The sequence below is a fragment of the Lissotriton vulgaris genome, chromosome 10, assembly GCF_964263255.1.
Source record: "Lissotriton vulgaris chromosome 10, aLisVul1.2, whole genome shotgun sequence".
Lineage (NCBI taxonomy): Eukaryota > Metazoa > Chordata > Amphibia > Caudata > Salamandridae > Lissotriton > Lissotriton vulgaris.
Window position 1 is genome coordinate 441,170,022 of NC_141698.1, and position 22,960 is coordinate 441,192,981.

The 22,960-nt window shown below is 46.1% G+C and overlaps 1 protein-coding gene across 2 annotated transcripts in view; it reads left to right on the forward strand.

Moving 5' to 3' along the window:
• Window positions 1-22,960, forward strand: part of TBC1D24 (TBC1 domain family member 24) — a 548,615-nt gene that overhangs the window by 269,872 nt on the left and 255,783 nt on the right. The window contains exon 3 of one of the 2 annotated variants that reach the window (XM_086941292.1): window positions 996-1,013. The exons of the other annotated variant lie outside the window; for it this stretch is intronic. Within the exon in view, the coding sequence (XP_086797418.1) occupies window positions 996-1,013 (18 nt within the window). The remainder of the gene's footprint in view (window positions 1-995; window positions 1,014-22,960) is intronic. 2 annotated transcript variants of the gene reach the window in all.

Sequence of the window (22,960 nt, forward strand, 5' to 3'; positions counted from 1 at the left end):
TGTTTTTTACCTGTTTTCGTGGTTAATTGTTATTATAAAAACTTGTTTTTCTTTATTCCGTGCTTTATAGCTCACTTCTGCTGCCAGACATGAAATGCGCCAAGAGGAGAGGAAATGTGTTTGGCAAAAAAGTTGTGGACAACCTTACCTATCACTACTCCCAAGGAGACCTGGTGATCCTCCTGTCTAGAGAAAGCTGTTGTATTCAGTGAAACCACTAGGGTAGTCTTAACCTGTTGCAACCTCATGACAGGAGAAATCCTGTGGTATTGAATTACAAATTAATGGAATCCAATTTCTAGACCCAGACATGGTTACTTGCTTAAGTCTCTGAAGCTTTCAGGATTCAATACCTCCCCTGTGATATAGCCTCGTAATAAACCCAATGGACATTGGGAAGCTTATGTGGATCCTTGCCCTGTTGCTAAGGTCATTTAGAATGTATTGATGCCAGAATCAGTTGAGAAGTGACTGTTAGAAAGATGAGGTTCCCCTTTAACTGATAAAACTTATGTTTTTCAGTCCGTGAAATGACTACATTGTTCTTCTGCAGTGACCCCGATGAGCCTATTACGGCTTGCAGAGAAGCAGTGGGTTTAGCTATTCACGCTTACATTTCTGGAGGATTGGCGATTTAGGGATCTCCGTGGTAAGCTCTGGGATCCACTGAGTTTCAATTTACAGGAAACGAAAAACACCTATAATGGTTTCAGTTACTGTCTTTGTTTTCATTATCTTACTTGGTGTGCACTATGTACTTCCTATTCACAAAAAATTAAAAACCCAACAAATGAGGAAAGCAATATCATAAGTGTACACTAAATGTTCAAAATAGGCGGGTTTGTGCTTCTCTTGTCTTTATCTCTAAGCTTTTCACGCTAAGTCCTTTAATTGGACATGTAGCATTTCACTGATGTCTTTTTTTCTATTTCTTTTTCCTTCTGTACATACTCCTGTCCTCTCCATATCTCCCACACCTTTTGTTCGGGTGGCAGGGGTGCAGCTTATAAAAGGTAGGTTAACGAACGTCTTCAATAATAATAATTTGCTTTAAATCTGCCTGCTTGGCCTCTTCAACCCAGTCTTTGCTTTCTTTAACACTATTTCGGCTGTTGGTATCTGCCTGTCTGTCAAAACATTGGCTAATGTGCTTTGTGTGACTCATAAGCTCTACGTCTTTCAGTGAACATAAATGGACATTGTAGATTACGTTGCAACACTACCCAGCAGTCTTGAATCTTCCCTCACTGATATAGCTAAAAAAAGATGCTTTACTACGAGTGTTACTGAATAACTTGTACAATTACAGAGCTTTAAATTTCATTTGTGCATACTTATCCATATTTGTTAATAAAGTAATTTAGTTTGTCATTATTTTATATATTTTAACATACGTATTGTATATGTTTGCAAGCTATGCAAATGTATTTCATTAAAGCTCTGTGTTTCTTTTGCAGCTTCACAATTCATGGATAAGCTACTGCCATCCTGTTAGACCCAGAAATAACTTTATAAATCAGTAAAATCAAAGTATTGTTGGTACTGTGCATGCTTACCCCTATGCATGGGTTATTACACTTACTACATAGTGTACAAAGAGTAGCTACACACTCACCTTCGATCTGTTTTTCATAGTTACCTGTCTAATCTTTTGCTTGTTTTCATTACTGACCAGTGCACATTTTTGTTAATCAATAAGGATTCAGGTCATGTGTCCTGAATGCCCTCTTGATACCAGCTGCTTACTCATTAATGAAGTGGGTCCTGATCTAGTGTGCATTTCGCACACTGACTGTTTTGCAAATGGGAGTGCAACTGGCAGTCGGACCATTCCACCCTCGTACGCAGACTTAAATCTCAAATGGAATTCACAGGAAATGACCTTGGCCTTCACTGGTCTTCTTCCTACCTTCCCAACCGACACCATTGTGTTCACATGGCACCTCTAGGTCCTAAAAAAAATCCCATCACCTGCAGAGTTACACAGTGTTCCTTACAGTCCTCTGTCATCTTCAGCCTCTACATGTAGGTGCCTTGGTACTTTATTGGCAGATAATTGCATCAGGTTTCACCAGTATGCTGATGATACATAACTCCTCTTGAAAGTCTCCTCTGTTTTAAGCATCTTAAAGGATATCATTCAGACTAAGATGTCCAGCACATGTCTGAAGCTCAACCCAACCAAGACCGAATTGCTCATCATCATCAAAGAACTTTATTCGGATATCCAAGTATCCACAAAAGTACAAATACATAAAAACACTGCAAAAATAAAAAAAATCATAAAATCCCAAAGTACATACAAAAATGGACCAAATTTACTGGTCAAGCATCGTCTGTCTTGCTCGAACAGCTATTCGCAGAAAAGTGCCAGTACGAAAGATCAGTTCAACATCATCCAGGGTTAATATCATTAGATAAGCTTTTTTCCAAGCTAATGGGTTTATATTTTTTAAAATTCGAAGTTCAAAACCATTTGATATATTTCATATAAAATGTGCAAAAGAATAAAAAATGCAAAACAAATTGTCCACTCAGGCCATCACACGGGCAAGGAAAAAAATAAAGTTCATTGTGGTGGCCGAGGGGAAAACAAAGTGCAAATTTAATTGTGCCTGCCCTTAGGCGGAATAATAAGCCCCGCTCCCAATGACTCATCGGATTTGTCAAATAGCGAGACATGGGTAGGATCAAAAAATCGTGGGCCAAATAAATAGACAGTTGTCTTCAAGGATTCCCTGCATAATCTTTCTCGGCCATACAGTGTGTATAAAGCATGTCGTAGATCTTTTTTATGTGGGAGATCATTTGCAGTATGATTGGTAAAGACACTCCCTTGATTAATACTGCAAAGGCTATTATACACTCCAGAGAGCCAAGGGATATCCATACATTTATCACAATTCAAACAGTCAGTGATAATATCTCTTGTGAGTGATTCCGCAGGGTTCTTCCAGATAGAAAGCCGGAAGAGAGCAGGGCAGGCACGGATAAAATCTTCAATAAAATTCACGCCCAATTCCTCATGACAAACCTATTGTGGGGTGGAAATAGGAACGCAGAGCATCTTCCTGAGAAATCTGTTCTCTTCCGATTGAGTAGGTCGGCTCTTAGGGATACTCCAAACCTCCGCGCCACACGTGGCGACGGGAATGCATTGGGCTTTATAACATTTTTAAATTGCCAATATGGTGCCAGTATTTTTAGAACGGGGTAAGCTGAGTATTGAGTTGATGGCCTTTGAGAACCTACCCCTGGAGTGAGCAATATGCTCAGTCCAGGAGTTGTTCGCAGCAAAGACCACCCCTAAATAGGGAAAACTGTTAGTAGACCACAGCTTATCAGCGCCGACCTAAATACAACCTAGCTGTCGTTTCTTAGGGCCACAGGACATAATAAAAGATTTCTTGAAATTAGTTTTTAGGTCGAGGGACTCCATGTAATCAACGAACCCCTTGACAAAGGCACGTAAAGCATTCGGAGTGCGGCCAATAAGGACTGCATCGTCCGTGTGAAGTAGAACAGGGAGAGATTTGCCCATCATTTTGGGCACATCATAGGAAAGAGGGGTTAGGATTTTGTGCAGCCCGTTAATATAAATAATAAAAAGAAGGGGGGCTAAAACGCACCACTGACTTAACCCTCTATGAACTTTTATAGCTTTTGTCACTTCGCCCCCCTGACCGATCCTGACACAAGCATTAAGGTCCTTGTGCAAGTAGGCCAAAAAATGCACAAGGGATTCATCCAGACCATAATTCAAAAGAGCTGTCCAAAGTTTCGATCTATTAACGAGATCGAAAGCAGAGGACAAGTCCATAAAGGCAAGATAAACTACTGATCTACGTGCAATATTATATTTACCTAGGATTAGGTTTAGATTAAGGCACTGCTCAATGGTTCCTACCTTATTGCGGAAACCTAATTGTCAGCGCTCCAAAATACCATTGTCCTCGGTCCAGCTCAAAATCTTATTATGTAAAATCCTGCCGAGGATTTTTAAAGTATTGTCAATAAGAGAGATAGGTCTGTAACAGCTAGGTTGAGAGCGGTCTCTCGTCTTGAAAATAGGGACGATAATACTTGATGACCAGGTGTGAGGAAGAGGGGCGAGGGTAAGATTATTAAAAACATTTAAGAGGAGCTGTGCCCAGACTTCCAAGTTTGATTTAATAATATCGATGGGTAAGCCATCATGGCCAGGTGCCTTATTCCCTACGCTCTGAGTAATGCCATCTTCTACCTCAGATAAAGTTTTGTCAATCCTCGGTGGGTGGCAGAAGGACAGTGGAGCCGACCCCGAATGTGGTGCGGCATAAATGGTGGCAAAATGATTCACCCATGCTTCGCCTGAAATGGTACTGCTAATCGGGCTCAGGAACTGGCCTGAACATCGCAGGTCCTTGACAGCGGCCCAAGAGGCATCTCCCTTTCTTAGGTCAGCTGCTCTTGCTAATACATCCCAGCGATCTTCAAGGATCTCTGTTTTCCTTTTGTTTGTTGTCACTCTATACCTATGTCTAGCTTCTCTCACTTCAATAGGACAATTAGGTTTGGAAGACAATGCCCTGCGCAATTCCCTATTTGCCGCTGAAAACTCACGATGGAACCATCTGGGGCCTGATTCAATTTCCCTGTGAGGTGCTGATAATAAAAATGTAGAGGCGGAACAAATCTTAAAGTCATAGACAGCCTTGGGATAGGGGACCGTGTCTGACAGACATTAGTTAAAGAGACTTATATTATCTCTAACTAAGACACGGAACACTTCCTTAGTATTAATACCCCGCCATCTGAGTCTAAGTTTATCTGTCGTGGGGGATAAGTTCCTAGCACCACATTCCCTTTTAAAAATGGGCCGTAATTCCAAACTCATGACAACCCTAATGGGGTTGTGGTCCCTTTGACTCATTGGGATGACAACACCCTCTGATAGACAGTCAGCGAGGCGAGGTGAAACAAAGAAATAATCGATAGTTGAAGAACACCCCCTACCTCTAAAAGTTTGCACAAACTGGGCATTCGGTAAAAAATTGGCAGTAATATCCATGACATTTTGTAAATTGTGAGAGCTCAAAAAAGAACACAGTTCAGCACCCCTTTGTTAAGAAGTATCTTGCTCATTCGTCCCAATATGCGAAAGGGCATCGTTGAGCCTAGCATTAAAATCGCCGCCTAACAAGATGCCACCAACTTTATCGAAATCTTGCCTGGACTCTAAATTAGTAATAAAATTAAATAGGTCAATAAAATTCCTATTTGGAAAGGTATTAAAATCATTATTATAAAAATTAATTAAAAAGAAAGAAACTTTCCTTTAAAATAAAAGAGCTTGGAAATGTAAATTATCAGTTGGTATATTCTTAACACTCCCACCGGCAGCAATATTAATCCAGATAGAAAGGCCCCCGGATGGGCGGCCCAATCTGGGTTTAGCAGCTAAAATGTTATGGCACTGAAACCCATTAAGATGCGGCTCCTTGGTGGCCCAAGTCTCCTGAAACATTACAATATCCTGCTGGTTTATTAAGCTAAGCCACTCAGGGTCTTCTAGCCTTGACTGTAGGCCTGCTATGTTCCAGGACAAAACATTTAGATCGTTGGCTGCCACTTTTCTGGTTGATCTGGGTGAGTTATCATGAATAGTGGAAGGGGATAAGGGAAGAGGATCTCCTACATTCTCTGACAATTGAGCATAATAAATTCGTAAGTGTGATTGTCAGTCAGGAATATCCAGATCTGACAAGACAGAGAAGCGGTTTACTAAAGGTAAAACTACAGGCGCATTAGGGTAAGGGCGAGTGAGGGGTTTATAAACATAACCCAAGGGGAGGGCACAAATATCAGTATGTGGTGCAAGTGTTTGCTCTCGTGAGCATAAAACATTACGGACCATCTGAGGCCTACGAAAGTTAATGACCATGCAGTCTCCCGTGATGTTTTTGGGGATTGGCCACCCCACCCCACTCTACGCACCATTAAAATTTCATGTAGGTTGGAGGGGTTGAAACCTTTGTTTCTTGAGCCAATCCACACACTTGTTCCGCAAATCAACCCACAACTCCCTCCCAGTGCCTGTTAAACAAGGAACACCCGCCAGGATTAAAACATAGGGACAAGAAGCTGGGGGGAGATTCAAGACATCAGTGTTGGAATAAGTACTAGGAAGCACCAGTCTTACATTAGCCAATCTATCCTTATGCCCAATAGCGTTGCGGAGATGGGTGCCCAGTTGCAAAAGCTTATGATGTCGGGATGAGGGCTACTCAGTGCAATCCTCCAGCCCAGAACCATGGTAGCAATAGGCTTTACAGCAATAAGATCCTGAATTTTAGAACATGTTTGGCAGGGGTTAGCCAATATAGTGGGATTAGTGGTTAGGGGATTAAAACAGCCTCCAAGTCTCTCTGTGGAAGACTCCGATGTAACCAAGCATTCCAATTGATCAAGTCTATCTTGCAGAGAACTAAAGTTCTTCTCAAAGAGTGCCTTTGTGTAACTCATCGCGGTTCTCATGCTTGACTCCAAGGCATCCATAGTGTTATCCATTCTAAATGTAGATGGGACGTCATCAGTCTGAGTACCCGTGGAAAAAGTGGACACTGCATGTATAGGGAGGTCCACACTTCTTACAATTTTGGATGGGTTTTTGGGTTTTAATTTAGGGGGGGGCAACCCGTTTCCGTTTTGCTGCAGGCTCTAGTAGTTTATTTGGAGCCATGGTTTTAGAAACACGCGCCCGGGTTACAATTCTGGGGCCATTAGGTGTGGCGATAGGGGGAGTATCCATTATCAGCAGCGTTGGCGATGACGAGGGCATTACTTCAGGCATTGTCTGTAAGTTCGGCGTTAGGGAAAGACGATGATGGGGGATATCACCCTGGTTTATGGCATCCAAGGATGCTTTTATTTCTGCAGTTAGGAGATCCAGGGACAGGCGTCGTTCGGTAAGCACAATTTCATGTGTGAGTAAACTTTCAGTCCAAACGATGAAGGCATCCAGAGTTCCCGCTGCTCCCTTGCGCTTTGTCATGATAGATTAGTACTGGTGGCGCACCCCACTAACTACGGCAATTATTGACAGATGCACTTTTTAGACGTTTTAAAATAAACGCACTAAGTATGTGTCAACAGTACCTTCTAGGTGATAGCCTCCAGAAAGCAGATGTCAGAGAGATTGCCCAGCCCAGGCTCCTCCGGGCTTTGACGGGCACAGACGGGCCCGCCCTTGGCCAGGGCTTCGCCTGCGCGCGCCCCGCGCCGCGTTCTCTTAAGCGCTTCCGGGCGCTTGATGCTGACGTGTAGAATGCGCCACCCTCAGGCGCACTGGGAGCTGTAGTCCGTGGCCGTCTCTCTCGGCGGGACAGGCAGTGCGGCTGAAGCAAATGCCCGGAGCAACACAGAAGCCCCCAGCACAGAGCCCCCAACAATGGCAGGTAAGAGCAGCACGGAGTGAAATAATTTCTATTTTTAACAAGAACAAGAAACAGTACAAACTTCGCTAAATAACGTCAACCTTGATGGCTTCAAACTTAAACTATCACTGAATGCCAAGTCGCATGTATTCACCCTGGACCTCAACCTTCTCTTAAAAGAACAAATTGCCAAAAAAGCAGACCTGGTACCGGCCTTCTTTTCTAAAGAAAGTGAAACTGTTTCTTACAGAAAGTGGCTTCGGAGCTGCTGTTCAAGCCTTCGTAGTTGCACCTGGATGATAGTAATGGCCTGCTCCATGTCTTCCCAGACTCCACACTGGTCTCCCTATCCTATGTGATGCGGTGTGTCTTATCCAGGGCCTGAAGAAATATGATCACATCATTCCTATCTTGATGGGTCCCCGTTGGAACCCCTTCTGAGCCCTTGCCAAATTTAAAAACCAGCTGCAACATTTACAGAGATCTCACCTCTAGCACCTCGCTTATCTTGCAGAAAAGCTCACCATCTTTGATGGTTCTCGACACTCGCAGCCAGGACACCATCATACTACAGACTAAGAAGTATAAAAAAAAAAACCAATGCATCAGGCCTTTTCCATCTGTACAGCCAAGATCTGGTACAACATCCCCATCTGAATCAGGATTGGCCCAACTCTGCTGCTATTTAGGGAAGAGTAGAAGGCTCACCTTTTTAAAGAATGGTACATGACAATGTATAAACCATCCACAAACTATCTACATCTCGGATGCCCCATACATACACCTTTGTAGTTCTAGGTCACACTGCAAATTGTTCATTCACAGTGGGTCACAAAACAACCAGCCTAATAAATATGAAAGGCAGATCACAATTTCCGAGTCCTTGTGATTGGCTGTGAATGCAGGGATAACAGATCTCCATCCCTGTATTTGCTTTCCACAGTGTAGAAGCTGTTTTTTTCAAGCAGCCAGTGCCCAATAAAATGGACAGGTGCTGCTTTAAAAAAAATCTCTTTTGGGATGGCATCGAGTGGAGAAATCAGTGGTCCTCTGTACCATTGTCTGCTCCCCTTAAGGCCACTGATATATTCCAGTCCTCTATTGTTTTGGAGCCTCTGCTACCTTTCAACAAGTAATTTTAAGAAGCTATCCTGGCTGCCTGGGGAAAAACTTTCTTGGTCCTGGCAATCCACAAGACTAGCCTGCACAGTCCTGCTGTTGTTGTATGACCGAACAACGCATTCCTTAACAACACAGTCTCAACCACAACTACGTCTTTACAATGCATGCATTTACCATGCATACCTTTTATAACGAATGTCATTGTAAAGGAATGATTGTTAAAGGCATATGCGTTCTAAAGATTACACCCTAGGCCCCCCTCCCTGAGACCCAAAATCTGCCCTGCAATAAACCCTGCCCCAGCCCTAAAAACTACCCTGACCTCCCCTCCACACTGAGCCCTAAAACCCAGTCCCTAGCCAAAACGCGACCCCAGCCCCCCTCCCAGAGCCCTAAAACTGGCCCTGAGCCCTGAAAACTGCCCCCTAAACCCAAAACCCAGCCCCAGCCCTAAAAAGTAGCCCAACCCCAGCTTCCCGCCCTGAGCACTAAAAACTTGCCTGACAACTCTCCCCCAAGCCTTAAAACCCAGCCCCATGCTCCACTTACCAAGCCACCTCCCGGTCCTTCCTCTCCCGATCCTTCCTGCTCCTCTCCCCTCCGCAATTAGAGCACTGACTGCCTTAAGCATGCATATGGGTGGTTACGGTAAAGGTTGTTCTGCTTGCGTTGTACTGACCCTCGTGGTCTAGTCCACGTTGTTATTGACCTTTCCTTCCTGCCATGTGTGACCTCAGGTTCTTGTCACAGCATTCGCTGTAAAGTCTGGTGGCCCCAGTTTGATCACAAAATGTAACCCATATGTAATTCCTTCAGGCCCAGAGGCTAAGTGTGGAACTCAGCAGAACGCAAGGTCTTTGCATCTCGTAGCCTCATCCTCTTCACAGCGAAGCTGTGCACCCTGTGTGAACAAGCAAAACTGTCTTATCAGTCTCCACGACCACATCAAAAAGCTGTTTTCTGATATGGTCAATGATTGTTTGGACGCTTCTAAACTCTCAAAGTACAGCTTAGATTTAACATCCACCTATATATGGTCAAAGCTTTAACACTACATCAGATTTGGATAGATTCCACAAGTTTCTCTGGCAGACTCGTCGCTGGAATGTTTCAAGAATGGTAAAATTCAGTCGGTGCCTCTGGCTTTCTGAGAGATTCAGTTCTGCCACAAATAAAGAAAGTTTCGAGGCTACATCTGGGCCCAGCCTTTTTGGCAGAGACCACCTTTTCAGCCAATTCAAATGCTCCAGCAAATGAACTGCTTCTTTTTTGGTAGAGGTGGATGTCATAAAAGCAGCATTCGAGCCTAACATCTCCCATTCCCTTTTAAGCCTCCATCTTCCAGTCTCCCATTTTCCTACCAATCGGGTTCATGATGGATCGCTGGGTCATCCGCATACTCTGCAAGGGCTAAACCCTACCTTTTATCTCCCTCCCACGTTTCACTAGCTCAACACTTCTTCTACCAGGAAGTGCCCTCGATTTTGGAGGGAGCAATTCTTGCCCTGCTTGGATATTCGAGGCCATAGAGGTTGTACTTCTAGAAAAAAGTGGCACAGAATGACTCTTCTTTTGCATCTTCTTTCCCAAGAAAGATGGAGGTCTGAGACTCCTCTATCTTTGTTACTTAAACCTGTTTTATTTATTTATTTATTTATTAAAACCACAGGTAAACTTTTCAACAGATATGCTGTAAGGAAGGCCATGTAGGCATCCCGTAATTAGTGGGTAGTGTGAGCTAACATAAACTAATAAAATTAAAACAGATGTTAACAAAAAAAAACTTGTTGCAGAATAAGAACAGCAAGAACAAATAGACATGTAAAATACTTCACAGCAGAGTGTATACAATCGCCACCGAAAATAATGTTTAGGATATTTACATTGTGAGGCCCATGAGCGGAAAACACATTAATCTGTAGCATTCTAGTTTAAAGAGTTGAGTTTTTAGATTAATTTTAAAGTTATGTAGTTTCGGCCTGGCCTCATTGTGTTTAATGGGAAAGCATTTCATTTAAAGGGTTGAAGCAGGAGAACATATAAGAATCTAGAGGTGCTCTGGGTGGTTGGGGTGTTGTATGGAGGCGCTGAATAATTGCTCATAACTAGCAGGAAGGGATATACCTGGTAGAAGTCTCTGAAAGGTAACCTGGTGCTTGGGCTTGAAATTCGGTGTAAAGAGTTTGTCATGGACTCTGTTTTTAGCGCACATCCTGTCAGTGTGAAGTTTTCATGTTGACGTAGGGGACAATCTGGGGAGATTGAAAAATACTATAGTTAAACTTTTAAAACCTTGTCAAGGGAGGCGAAGGCATAATGATGAAAGTCCACCTGTAGAGAGTGGTAGTACTCCAGTTTGCATATAACTAGTAAGATGATCATTGGTTTGGCAGTGCAGAAGTAATTAGAGGATGGATTCTTTGTTTATTTAAGATATTTAGCTGCTGTGGCAATAGAGGTAATGAAGGATTCCATCAGCTTGGAGGAGTTATTGAGTGCTCCTAGTTATTATGCCGGCGGTGTAGATCTGTGTCTGGCAGGCAGTAGATGAAGGTAGGTTTGAAAGGTGTTATGGTGGCGAAGCGAAAAAACTGGACCTGTTTTAGAAGAGTTAAACATGAGGAAGTGTAAAGTCATCCAGTAATGAATGGCAGCAAGGCAATCTGACGTACGAGATTGTAGAGTAGGAGGAAAGGTTGGGAAGGAGAAAACAAGTTAGTTACCATTTGCATACAGGCTCTAATAGGTGTAACAGTGGGCCAACAACAAAGACTAGAAACATTCCACTTTCAGTGTTGAGCGGTGTTGGTTGAAGATCCAAGTTAGAGGATTGGGTTGGTAGAGGGGAAGTGGGTGTGATGAGTGGCGTGCCTTGCCTGAGTGAGCAACATCCCAGTGGATAATTATTTAGTATTTATTTATTATTTATTTAGTATACTTATAAAGCGCAAGCCTGTCACCCAAAGGGCATCCTGGCGCTTTGAGCTTAAACAACGGCACTAATCACTTACGCAGCATTTTTTGGAAATAGGTGTGTTTTTAGAGCTTTCCGAAATGGCAGATAGTTGCTGTGGCTTCTCAGAGAAAGAGGCAGGGAGTTCCACAGCTTGGCAGCAGCCACACTGAATGAACGGCCGCCCATCCTGACTCTCTGAAACCTCGGAACTACCAACAGCTGCGCAGAAGAGGAACGTAAAGGTCGCGAGGCAGAATACCAAGAGAACATGTTCTGCAAAGGGATCGGACCCTGATGGTGTACAGCTTTGAATACTAAACACGCGGCTTTGTACAGCACCCTCAGATGTACCGGGAGCCAGTGTAACTCTCTGAAAGCCAAGGTAGAAGAACTAGACCTAGGCCATGAGAGGGCCAACTTGGCGGCCATGTTCTGCACGCGTTGTAACTTCCCCACCAGATTTTTCGGGTCTCCAAGAGTAGCGCGTTACAATAATCTAAACGGCTTAGAATAGTGCCGTGAACTACTTCCGGCCTGGCATGGGCGGGGAGAAGGGGCAGAACTTTACGCAACATGCGTAACAGCATCATGCATGTGGACGTGATTTTATTCACGTGCAGGTCGAGCTGTAATATGGAAACTACCTGCATTGATGATGATCTCCATGGGCCAAATCTGCCAGATCGGCAATTTCACTGGTACCCAGGAACCGCATTCATGGCCAGAGGGGGAGAGGGAAGAGGGACGCATGTGTAGGCACCCTACATGCGTCGATAGGCTAGATGTTAATTAGGTGTGACTCTGGCTCATAAGTGGCAGGAAATACCCCACAGTAGTCCCGACAAGGACTCCTTCTACAATTATACAGTGCAGTCAATCAAATAAACTGTAGGGTATACATTGATGTGTAGCTAGTAGACAATCTATCACAAATTCTGTACCAATGGGATTCATCCACGGGTTCCACAGGATGCAAATCTTTTCAGTGGAAAATGCACTGGCTATCGGTGACCTTCAGTGGGACGTTGTAGCTTCTAGGTCAGAGGAGTCATGGAAAATGGCAATTTTGGCATGTGGCCAAAACAGTCCGTTACTTGTGATGTGAAATACTTAGCAGCACGCCTTGCCACTATTCATATAATCTGAAAGATACACGTTAGTGATAGATTCCTTACCTTAAAATATCCCCAGGCGTCAGACTGGATCCGGAAAGTTTTTCGTCAGCAGTACCCCTTCACGTCGGTATGTGGAGTCGTGCGGCTCCACATCTATCGCTGGCGTGGTAAGTGCTGAGATGATGTCACGGAGACTACTTAGGCGCCACCCATGCATGTTGACGTCCGTTCTTTCTTTTTCCGCGCCAGCAAGCGCAGATCCGGTTAGAGGACGTACCCTAGGCACTTTTTGATTAACTTTTTTGAGAATTTTTGTCTCTACTTCTTTGAGTCTTGACTCCTGGTGCCGCATAGAGATGCCTGGGTTTAAATCCTCCGGGGCCTGTCGCCTTGCGCCGGCTGACCCCCACGGCGTTTGTCTCTACTGTCTGGAGCGCGACCATGACTCCCGGTCATGTTCTGACTGTCTGGCCATGGTTCCGAAGGCTCTGGGGAGCCGTCCCGAAAGCTGCTGGAGGCCCGGCATTCCACTCCGCACTGTTCGAGGTCCTGGGGTCGCTCAAGGGACCGACCTTCTTCACCCTCATAATCGGTAAAGAGACGTCACGAGAAAAAGCCGAAGAAGCATTTACGCTCTCCGACATCCCCCCGTCGGTCTCTGGACACGGATGTGTGGGGCAGGGGTTCTTCCCCCGCGGCTCAGTTGGAGCCTGAGAGTCCCACGGCCTACCCACCTTATCCGGGTCCATCAGCGACTCAGGTCCAGGTGCAAGAATTTGTTGCCACCATGGACTGCCTTTTCAGGTCTAGGGCTCCCGCCGGCGCACCTTGGGGTCCCGCAGTCCCAGTTGAGTGCCCTTGCTTGCCACCCGCGCTGTAAGGTCCTATGCCAGCGGCTCCGGCCCTGTCGCCCCCGGTGCTCTATTCCCGACGCCACAATTGCTCCTGTTCGTTCCACCTCTACCCTTGGCCCGGTTTCCAGACAATTTTGCTCCGGCTTCGGACCCTAATTGGGACAGGGAGCCGGATTGGCGCCGACCGGCGCCGTTCCCTGCACTGTTAGACCATTTGTATTCCCCTGTTCCTCCCCCACCCCAACAACCTGTGCCTCGGGAGGTGGAGGAGAGGGAAGACTGAGAGGGGTCTGAGGACCCTCTTGCATGGCAGTGCGAGTCTGAACAGGAGTGGGCGGAGGAATCGGAGGATGCAGGTAGCCTTGACCTCCCCTCTGAGCCTGGTTTTCTGTCTCCCGCTGTCATGGAGGAGGACTCCAGATATACTGTGGTGCTCCGTAGAGCAGCAGAGGCCCTTGACCTTGATCTGCCTACTGTCACTCTCAAAACAAACCTCCTCACTGAAGTACTTCAGCCGGTGGCATGTTCTATGGAACCTCTGCTTCCGTTCAATGAGGCTTTGACGGATGTTTTGATGGGCACCTGGTCTAGACCAGCCACAGGGTTTCCTGTGGATAAGAACGTGGCCGGCACCGGGTGACCCTGCCTTTTTAACAAACCATCCGACTCCGGAGTGCCTGGTCATCTTCCCAAAGCGCATTCCCTCCCGCCCCACCGGATAAGGAATTAAAGAAGTTAGAGCAGTTTGGCAAGAAATTATTTTTCTCTGCCAGCTTGGGGCTGTGGTAAGTCAACACTGCATGCCTCTTGGGCTGCTACTCTCACGCTGTGTGGGACATGGTGGCACAGACACTGCCCCAATGCTCGAAGGCGGTTCGGGCTGTACTTTCCCAAGCTGTTGCAGAGGGGGAAGGACACCACAAAGTTCGCCATCCAGTGTGGGCTGGACACCGCCGACTCTTTTGGTAGGACGATCTCCACGACGGTGGCCCTACGTCGCCACGCCTGGCTGCGGTCCACTGGGTTTTCAGGGGGTGTCCAGAGTAGCCTCATGGACATGCCTTTTGATGGTACTCGACTGTATGGCGATAAGACAGACCGTGCGCTGGAGCGTTTCAAGGACTCTTGGGCTATGGCCAAGTCCTTGGGTCTCTCCACCACAAGCCCGGCCACGTCTACCTTTCGGGGCCACAGAAGGGGCGCCCTTACACTTTCGTTCAGCCAGAAGCCTGAGCAGAACCAACCTCGGCGCCGGCGTGGTGGCTGCGGTGGCAGCACAGGGAGCCAGCGCGCAGGTCATTCCACCTCCGCTCCTGCAGCAATTTATCCACGGGAAGGGAAGTCGCTGAGCTGCTACTAGGATTGAACTTAGAGTGCCCTTCGAAGCGCTGGTTCCTTATAGTTAAAATGATGTGCGGCAGTCCACTGTTCCGAAGTTGCACCACCCTGAATCGGGGCCAGGGAGACACTTGAACTCTGCAAAGTCTCCGGCTGGGGAATTCAATCAGCTTCATCGTCGGAAGACCTTCGCCCTGGGGGCCCACTGGAGGGCAGTTTTAAATATAAATTAATTATCGCAAGGGAATGCGCAGGACCCATTATGGTGTAAAACTGCAAAGGGGACACCAAAGCCTACTATAGAAAGACTACTAAAGACTCTAAGTACAGCATGCAGCAATGTTACCAAGTGCTGAATGACGGCAAAATAAAAGACATGCTGGAAAGATGCCTTCTTTGATTTCCTGTGCCTCCCATGTATGCCTGTGAACAAAGAGCATCACAGCTCCGAAACGGGTAAGGCAGAGCCAATTTATCTGCTGGAAGGGAAGTCGCCGAGCTGCTACTAGGATTAAACTTAGAGTGTGCTTCGAAGCGCAGGTTCCTTGTAGTTATATATATATATATATATATATATATATATATATATATATATATATATATATATATATATATATAACACACACACACAGCCTAAATGGCTGAAATTACATAGGTTTGCATAGTAGCACCTAAACTCCTCCAGCCCCTAAGGAAGAAAGAGCAGTAAACATTTGTCACATAACAATGCTTTGCCATAGAATAAAACTGTAATTGCAGGCATTTGCCAGTAGGCTGCAGTAGAGTATAAAGAAACAAAGAAAACTGACACCTTGCCTTTAAGGCATTAGAGTAGTGGTACCGTGCCTTTAAGACCTGTAGGCGACCCCCTGCTCCCATGATGCACCACAGGTGGCAGTTAGGTCAGTTCTTTTTTCCTGCTCCTTCTGAGAGGATACTGGAGCTTGAGCTCTTCAGTTTTTTGACTAAAACTGATTTTTGAAGAGAATTTTTCAGAAAATTAGACGTTTTCTGGTTTTTAAAGACTTCTTCTACTGTTTTTGTGTACTTCCACTGTTTTTTTCCAGTCAGAATGCCAGCTTTATTCAGGAAGTGTCCTTCCTGTGACAAGAAAATGGCACTGGCAGATCCACACTCAGTGTGTATTGTGTGCTTTCCATCCACACACAATCTACCTCAGTTCCACCGTATGACGGGAGATCACTTTACGCTTCTCCAACAGGAAGTTATCGCCCCTCGAGCGCGTTCCTGGGCCAGAAGTAGGATGTGGTGTTATTCCCACTACCTTCTGGTCCCCAAGAAGGAGAAAGGGGGCCTGCGCCCCATCTTGGACCTCAGGAACATCAATCGCTTCCTCCGGAAGGAGAAGTTCAAGATGTTGACTCTGGCTCAGGTCTTGGCTGCCCTCGACCCTGGAGACTGGATGGTAGCGTTGGACTTGCAGGACGCATATTTTCACATCCCCGTCCTGCTGGCCCACCGACGTTACCTGCGGTTCACGGTAGGCCAGAAGCATTTTCAGTTTGCCGTGCTTCCCTTTGGCCTTACCAGCGCCCCTCTGGTGTTCACAAAAGTTTTGGCGGTGGTCGCAGCTCATCTGCGCAGGTCAGGAGTTTCAGTCTTCCCCTATCTCGACGACTGGTTGTTGAAGGCGGGCTCGCCCCAGGCAGTCGTCTCCCACCTCCAGACTACGGCTGACCTCCTACATTTGCTGGGGTTCACCATCAGCGTTCTGAAGTCGCACCTGAGTCCCTCTCAGAAGCTCCCCTTCATCCATCAGAGGCCTCTGGCCTCCGGCGGAGTCCCGGCTCCATGTCAACCTTTTGGAGCTTCGGGTGATCCGACTTGCACTGAAAGCAATCCTTCCCTCTGTCCGGGGAAGTGTAGTGCAGGTGTTCACGGACAACCCCATCGCCTTTTGGTATTGCAAGAAACAGGGCGGTGTGGGGTCGTGGACCGTATTTCAGGAGGCTCTGCGCCTCTGGACATGACTGGAACATCAAGGCATTACCTTGGTGGTTTGCAGATTCTCTGAACGCTAGGGCGGACAAACTCAGCCGCTGGTGCTTGATGGATCACGAATGGCATCTGAACTCTGATGTGGGGCAAGGTATCTTTCTGCATTTGGGAGAGCCTTGGTTAGATCTATTCGCTACCGAAGAGAATGCACATTGTCATCAGTTCTGCCCGTTGGAATTTCCAAGGCTGCACTCGCTCAGCGATGCTTTTCGTTGCGAGTAGTAGAGTTGCGGTCTGTTGTACGCCTTTCCACCTACACCACTTCTGCCCTGAGTGCTGAAGAAAATTCGGCGTGACTGGGCCCAAGTCATCCTTCTGGCTCTGGATTGGGCACGAAGATACTGGTATGCCAAGCTACTCAGTATGACCATCGATCCCCTTATCTGATTGCCTCTTCGGGAGGATCTTCTGTCGCAGCAGCAGGGAACCGTCCTCCACCCGAACCTGTCCGGGCGGGCAGAAGATGTGTGCAGCTATGGGTTGAAGGGACTCCTCTAAATTCAAATATTTGGGGGCTTTGGTCAACTGAGATTTGACCATGCGTCAATGAGGCATTGTTCTTATTTCTTACGTTCAATGTTATGCCACCGGTCCCTCCACGAACCTGCAATGTGAGTGGTAGTTAGGGTTTTAATGTCCTATTCCAGTTCGACCTGGTCACCCTAAATTTGTTCTTGCTAATGCGGGAGTCCCTGGTCATGCTAACCTCAGGACCATGTTACACGCCGCTCAGATACCTTTTGATGACTATATGCAGTCCTTTTTCAGACTTGGGTACAGATGCAGGTGTCGACGTAAGGAGGTATTTCTGAAGGGTGGTTGAATTTGAAGATATGAATTCTCTGTCGTTTGGAAGAGAACCGGATAGGTACATGTCCAAAGTACATGTCAAACCTAACTTGTGAGTAATCAGAGATGCCTCCCTCAATTCATAGAACTACCAGTAGTGGTCACACAGGGTCAAGACTGATGTGAGAAAGTAATCCATACATGTGCATCTACCATGGATGCTGAACATGAAAGTATATTCCTTGTTCTCAGGGTGGGATGTGCACCAAGGCTCCTCCAGGTCGTGATAGTCTGTGACAACGCATGATTAACAATGTCTTTCTGTGTTTTTGGACCTTTCCTATCTGTGAATGGATCAAGAGCAAAATTCCAGTCACTGCCAGTCACAGTTTGTGTGGACCCTTCCTCTTTGACTACCCTCGAGATGGCATCCAAAAAGGGTGCTTTAACCTCTTCGATGCTCATGACGAGCTGAGCTCGTTATGAGGCACGGTTGAGCTGTGCTGATGACGAGCTGAGCTCGTCATCAACAATGGTAAATCTGGGACTGCAGCACCGGAGGGGAAACCTCTAGCAGCCAAGGTGTTAAAGGCATCTGGACTTTGACTACCGCTTTTCACTACTCTCCTAACCCAGTTCCTCTTTTATTTTACCACTTATGTCACAGGCAAATGTGTTTTCTCTAAGTGCTAGGTCAGGCGACTTGGAGGCTAGGTATGGTAACAGCTGTTTCTGCTTGGCGTGCCTTTTTCATTAAGGAATACTAATGTAAGTGGTTTCCTGCAGGCCATCTCTGCAGTAACATCCGTCCTGGGCAATAAAAGTGGTTGCAAATGTACCTTCAGAATGGCAGTTACAGTAGCAGGGGATCCAGCAAGGTTGAGGCAGGGTAGGTTGACGTATAGCTGGGATGATATGATTTCAGGAGGTTGGATCTGTTGTTGCACTTTAATATGCAGCTAGTATCCCAAAAGGCCCTGTTATATGATGAGCAGAGGGGTGTACTGGGGTGGTATCCTGACAATAGTGTATTTTGCTTTGCTACCTATAACTAACTCTAAATTAACTTCAAACCGACAAAGCTGACCCTCATTAGCTTTCCACCCTGCACATCATTACCAAAGCAAACATTGAGACATTGACACCCACATCCAGAGCCGCCAATGATCTGTAGGGGATGAAGGTTTGGAAACACTGCACTGTACAACGATCAGAGTAGGGCATTCTTTGCCAAGCCGGGTCCTGGGAAAGCGAAGTATTGGACCTAGTCGCCAAAATAGCTCCAATTGACCAAGGCTAGCCATGGAGGTATCAAAACAACATTTGGACAGTCAGGACTAGGAAGATGAGAGCAGACTCCAGGGATCGGCCCTGTCACCCACGCTGTTCAATCTGTACGTTACTCCTCTTGCTACACTAATAAAATCCCATGGCCTTCATCTCGTGTCGTACGCCGACAACACACAATTAGTAGTGTCACTCTCCCAGACGGTGGAAGCCACAGCCACGGGTTCAGGAACTGTCTTTCAGACGTCAAAAACTGGATGAACGATCACTTCTTAAAACTTAACACCGAAAAGACGGAAGTGATCGAGTTCGGCCAAAAACCATCAATCTGGAGTCACCTATGATGGCCTCCTGAGGCCGGCACCTGCCCTGTCCCAGCCGAAAAGGTCAGAAATTTCGGCTTTGATTGATAAGGACCTCTCTTGCACAGCACAAATAAGTCGGGTAACCTCGGCCTGCTTTCAAACAATAAAGATGCTTCGGAAAATCCTGCCCTACATACCCTTCACTCTTAGGAAGACAGTAGTGGGCGCGTTAATAATGTCTAGGGTAGACTATTGCAATGCACTGTATACTGGAACAGGGGAAAAACAGCTTGCTAGGCTCCAGTCTATCCAAAATACAGCGGCGAGAGTTCTACTCAACCTCCCTAAGAGACACCCTACATCTAAAGCCATACAGGAACTTCACTGGCTCCCAGTAAGGCGTAGAATTCAATTCAAAGCCCTTTGTCTGGTCCACAAATCTCTCTATGGGGAAACATCTGAAGATATTAAAATCCTCTTCCCCCGCTACATGCCTGCGCGCACGTTAAGATCTGGCAGTCTAGATCTAATCCTTGTTCCCAGAATAAAGAGAGCCCGATGGGGCGGAAAATCCTTCTCATATCAAGCATCTAAGCTGTGGAACAGCATGCCCATCGTATTGCGTTCCGAAAAGAACAGAACAAGATTCAGGAAGGCGCTAAAAACCTTGCTCTTCTCCACGTCCTAACCATCTTCTGTATCCCCGGCCGTTCTACAGCGCCAAGACGCCTCGGCATAAGAGCGCTTTAAAAATAATTCAGTCAGTCAAGACTCGGCATGGCCCACTTATCACACAGGAGGTCCCTTGCTTGTCAGTGGGTCACAAAACTGTGGGGGTACAGACTCAACTGAAGGTAACATAATAAAAGTATTAACTCATTGGAACTAGACAAGGGGCCCCAAGCCTTTAGAGGGAATCATAACTCTGCCTCTGTTAGAGTTCATCCTTGTGATGGTCTCTGTCCGTTTCCTTGAAACACTGCAAGTCTATCATTTCACAACTATTGGACACTTAAATGAATTCTGCAGCAGTAGCGCCATTAGCACCAGGTGCCTCCACCACCCTCATTCCCCGATCTTGTGAGGCAGTACTGTATCTATGACAGGCAAGTTCATTTCCTCTAGGAACCCCCTCAGGTCTTAAGGCTAAATACATTTGCTGTTCTTTCCTTTTGATAGAGACCTCTAATGGCAGAATCCTCAACTTGTGAATATCCCCAGGCTCTAGACTGGATCCTGAGAATTTTCAATAGCAATTCCCTTGCACATCGGTTGGTGGCATCATGCGGCTCTGCATTGGATCTGTCTCACCCCAGATATGATGGGGCAACTATATCTGCAACTCGCCTGTGTGCTGATATCAGTTACTTTTTTCTGCGTCTTTTGAGATTGAGCAGGTGTGCCATCAAATCCTTTTAACTTGGCAGAATTATTTCCCTTCAATTTTCAGTGTGCAAGGGACATGTTTCCACCTAAAACTAAAGGATTCAAACCATTCAGAGACTCTCGTAGCCAGATGTTGTTGACCAACATCCATGATGTTGGTTTCTAGTGTCTCGGCTCCAAGCGCAACTCTGTGTCATGGAACTGCTGTGCAAAGATGAACAGCAAGTTCATCCGTGACCGGGAAGCCAAGCTTATGGTTGCGGAATGCAGAAGGAAGTCAAAGAAGGTCTGATCACGGTTGAGGGCAAGGAATCGATCTCTCGGCTGAAGCCAATGTATTCACTGATTATCATTGAAGTCACAAAGCAGTGGTAGGTCCAAGAAATCCAAAAAAGACATGAAGTCAAAACACAGCTCTCCTTCGTCCCGCTACTCCCACTGCTCTTCACCGCACGACACCCGGGGCCTTCCTGGCTGCGGGGTTCCTTGAATCTTTCACAGTCTTTTCCGACACTTGGATGGAATCTGACCAGTTCCACTGATACCGAGCCGACTGAGACTTTAGATCCCATTGTAGAACACATATGTGCCAGCTTGCATGGTCCGCATGTAGGAGGCAAAGAGGCTAAGAAGTCTCAAAGCCTCTCTCACTGAGAACCAGGCCAATGCATGAAACATGGAGATTATAGCCTGAATGTCCTGGACTCGTTGAGGCAGGGGAAAAGATGATCACTGTATCAGGCATTTATACAGAAGAAGTGGGACTGATGCGAAGAACTTAGTTGTGACTTCGACACATTGATGGAAAAGCCCAGCAATGTCAACAGTGGTTCACAACTGTTTCAGGTGAGCCCTCATTTGGCAATCAATTGTTGGGGTATGGAAAGACTTGTATTCCTAACCTAAGCAGATGGGCTGCGACTACCACCACCAACTTTGTGAGCACCCAAGGTGCACTTGTAAGGCCAAAGACAAAGTTAGACCAAAAGAGAGAGCAGTAGCCCTGCTTTGTTTTCATCGTTCTAGAGGCGAGTCCGACTTGGCTCCAAAGAGCTAAAGCCATCAAAGGGGATATCTATTAAGGTTTTCTGAGCATCGTTGGAAAGCCATGCCCCCCACTGTATCCCAGAGCACATCTCCAGGAGGCAGTTGGTTTTGACTCGCCTAAGGTAAAGGCTAGCAGACGAAAACAGATTTTTAGTTAATGTTTGTATGCTTTTGGACTCCCTGTCAGACGGGTAATTGGAAATGCTTGACGATTGCTGCTTCCCTGCACAAACCAGTGCCTGACTGGTACATTCCCCCTGCCCCAGCAGTGACTGTGCTCTATACGTGCATTAAGACTGTAAAAGACCAAGAACTGAAGCACCTTGTTGGATTTGTCCTCCCGTATCCCGCTACACAATGCCCCCAGATAAGCGACGCACAACAGGTGGTACAGGGTAACTACAGACCATTTCAGATGTTAAATCTGAAAGGTGAGCTGTAATTACTAGACAGTTTTTACGTAACAAAAGTAAAGTCTTATTTCTTTTGCTAAAAGATCTGAAACTTTATAAAAATTGTTATTGTGTGCAATACATGTACTGAAAGCCTTGTTCAACCCCACATCCAGTTTTCAACTGTGTGTTCAGTTTTCGATTTAGATACCCCTTGAAATTGAAACACTGGAAAGAAAGTGGCAATTCAATGATGTAGCAGTAGTATCTGACTTCCGTAGTTTCAAGAACCACTGCAGTGCTTGGCATAAGCTGCTCTTAAGTCCCACATAATCTGAATTACTTGATGGATTTCAAAGACTGATTAAAATAACGGTGTAAAGAAAAACTTACCTAGATTCCCCATGGCCACACTCGTAGGAAATCGTATCAGACATGTCTTGCCGGCTAATTTGGCGGTATGGCGAGGCCCCTATACTATCTTGGCAGTAGAATGGATTTTGAAAGGTGTTCTCTGTTCTTAAGCCCCCTAGCCAATTAACACCGTCCGAGTTTTCAAGATCCAACTATTGAGGCTTGGTAGGTGTTTTTTTTCCTAAAGGGAGAGTATGTGCCCTTACGGCCAGAGCTGCCGAATTTGTAGCTGGGAAGCCAGTTTCGAGCCTCTGTGTCGGTTTAGCATCCTGTGATTGTGGATAACCACTTAATCTCTGCATGCCTACCAAAACATGAATGTAGCGCTCCACTACCTTCTGGCCGAGTTCGCGCTATATAAATCTGCACAAAAAGTTTTTTTTTAATCCATTTTCGGAACATATTCCAATTGCTTTCTTCCCTTTCAAACACTGCGTCCCGTCTCAACTCTATTGCACCTCAGCCTTATCGCACACCCCGTCAGCGAGCCTTCCCACCATCAGTTTTCCATCCGCTCCCCA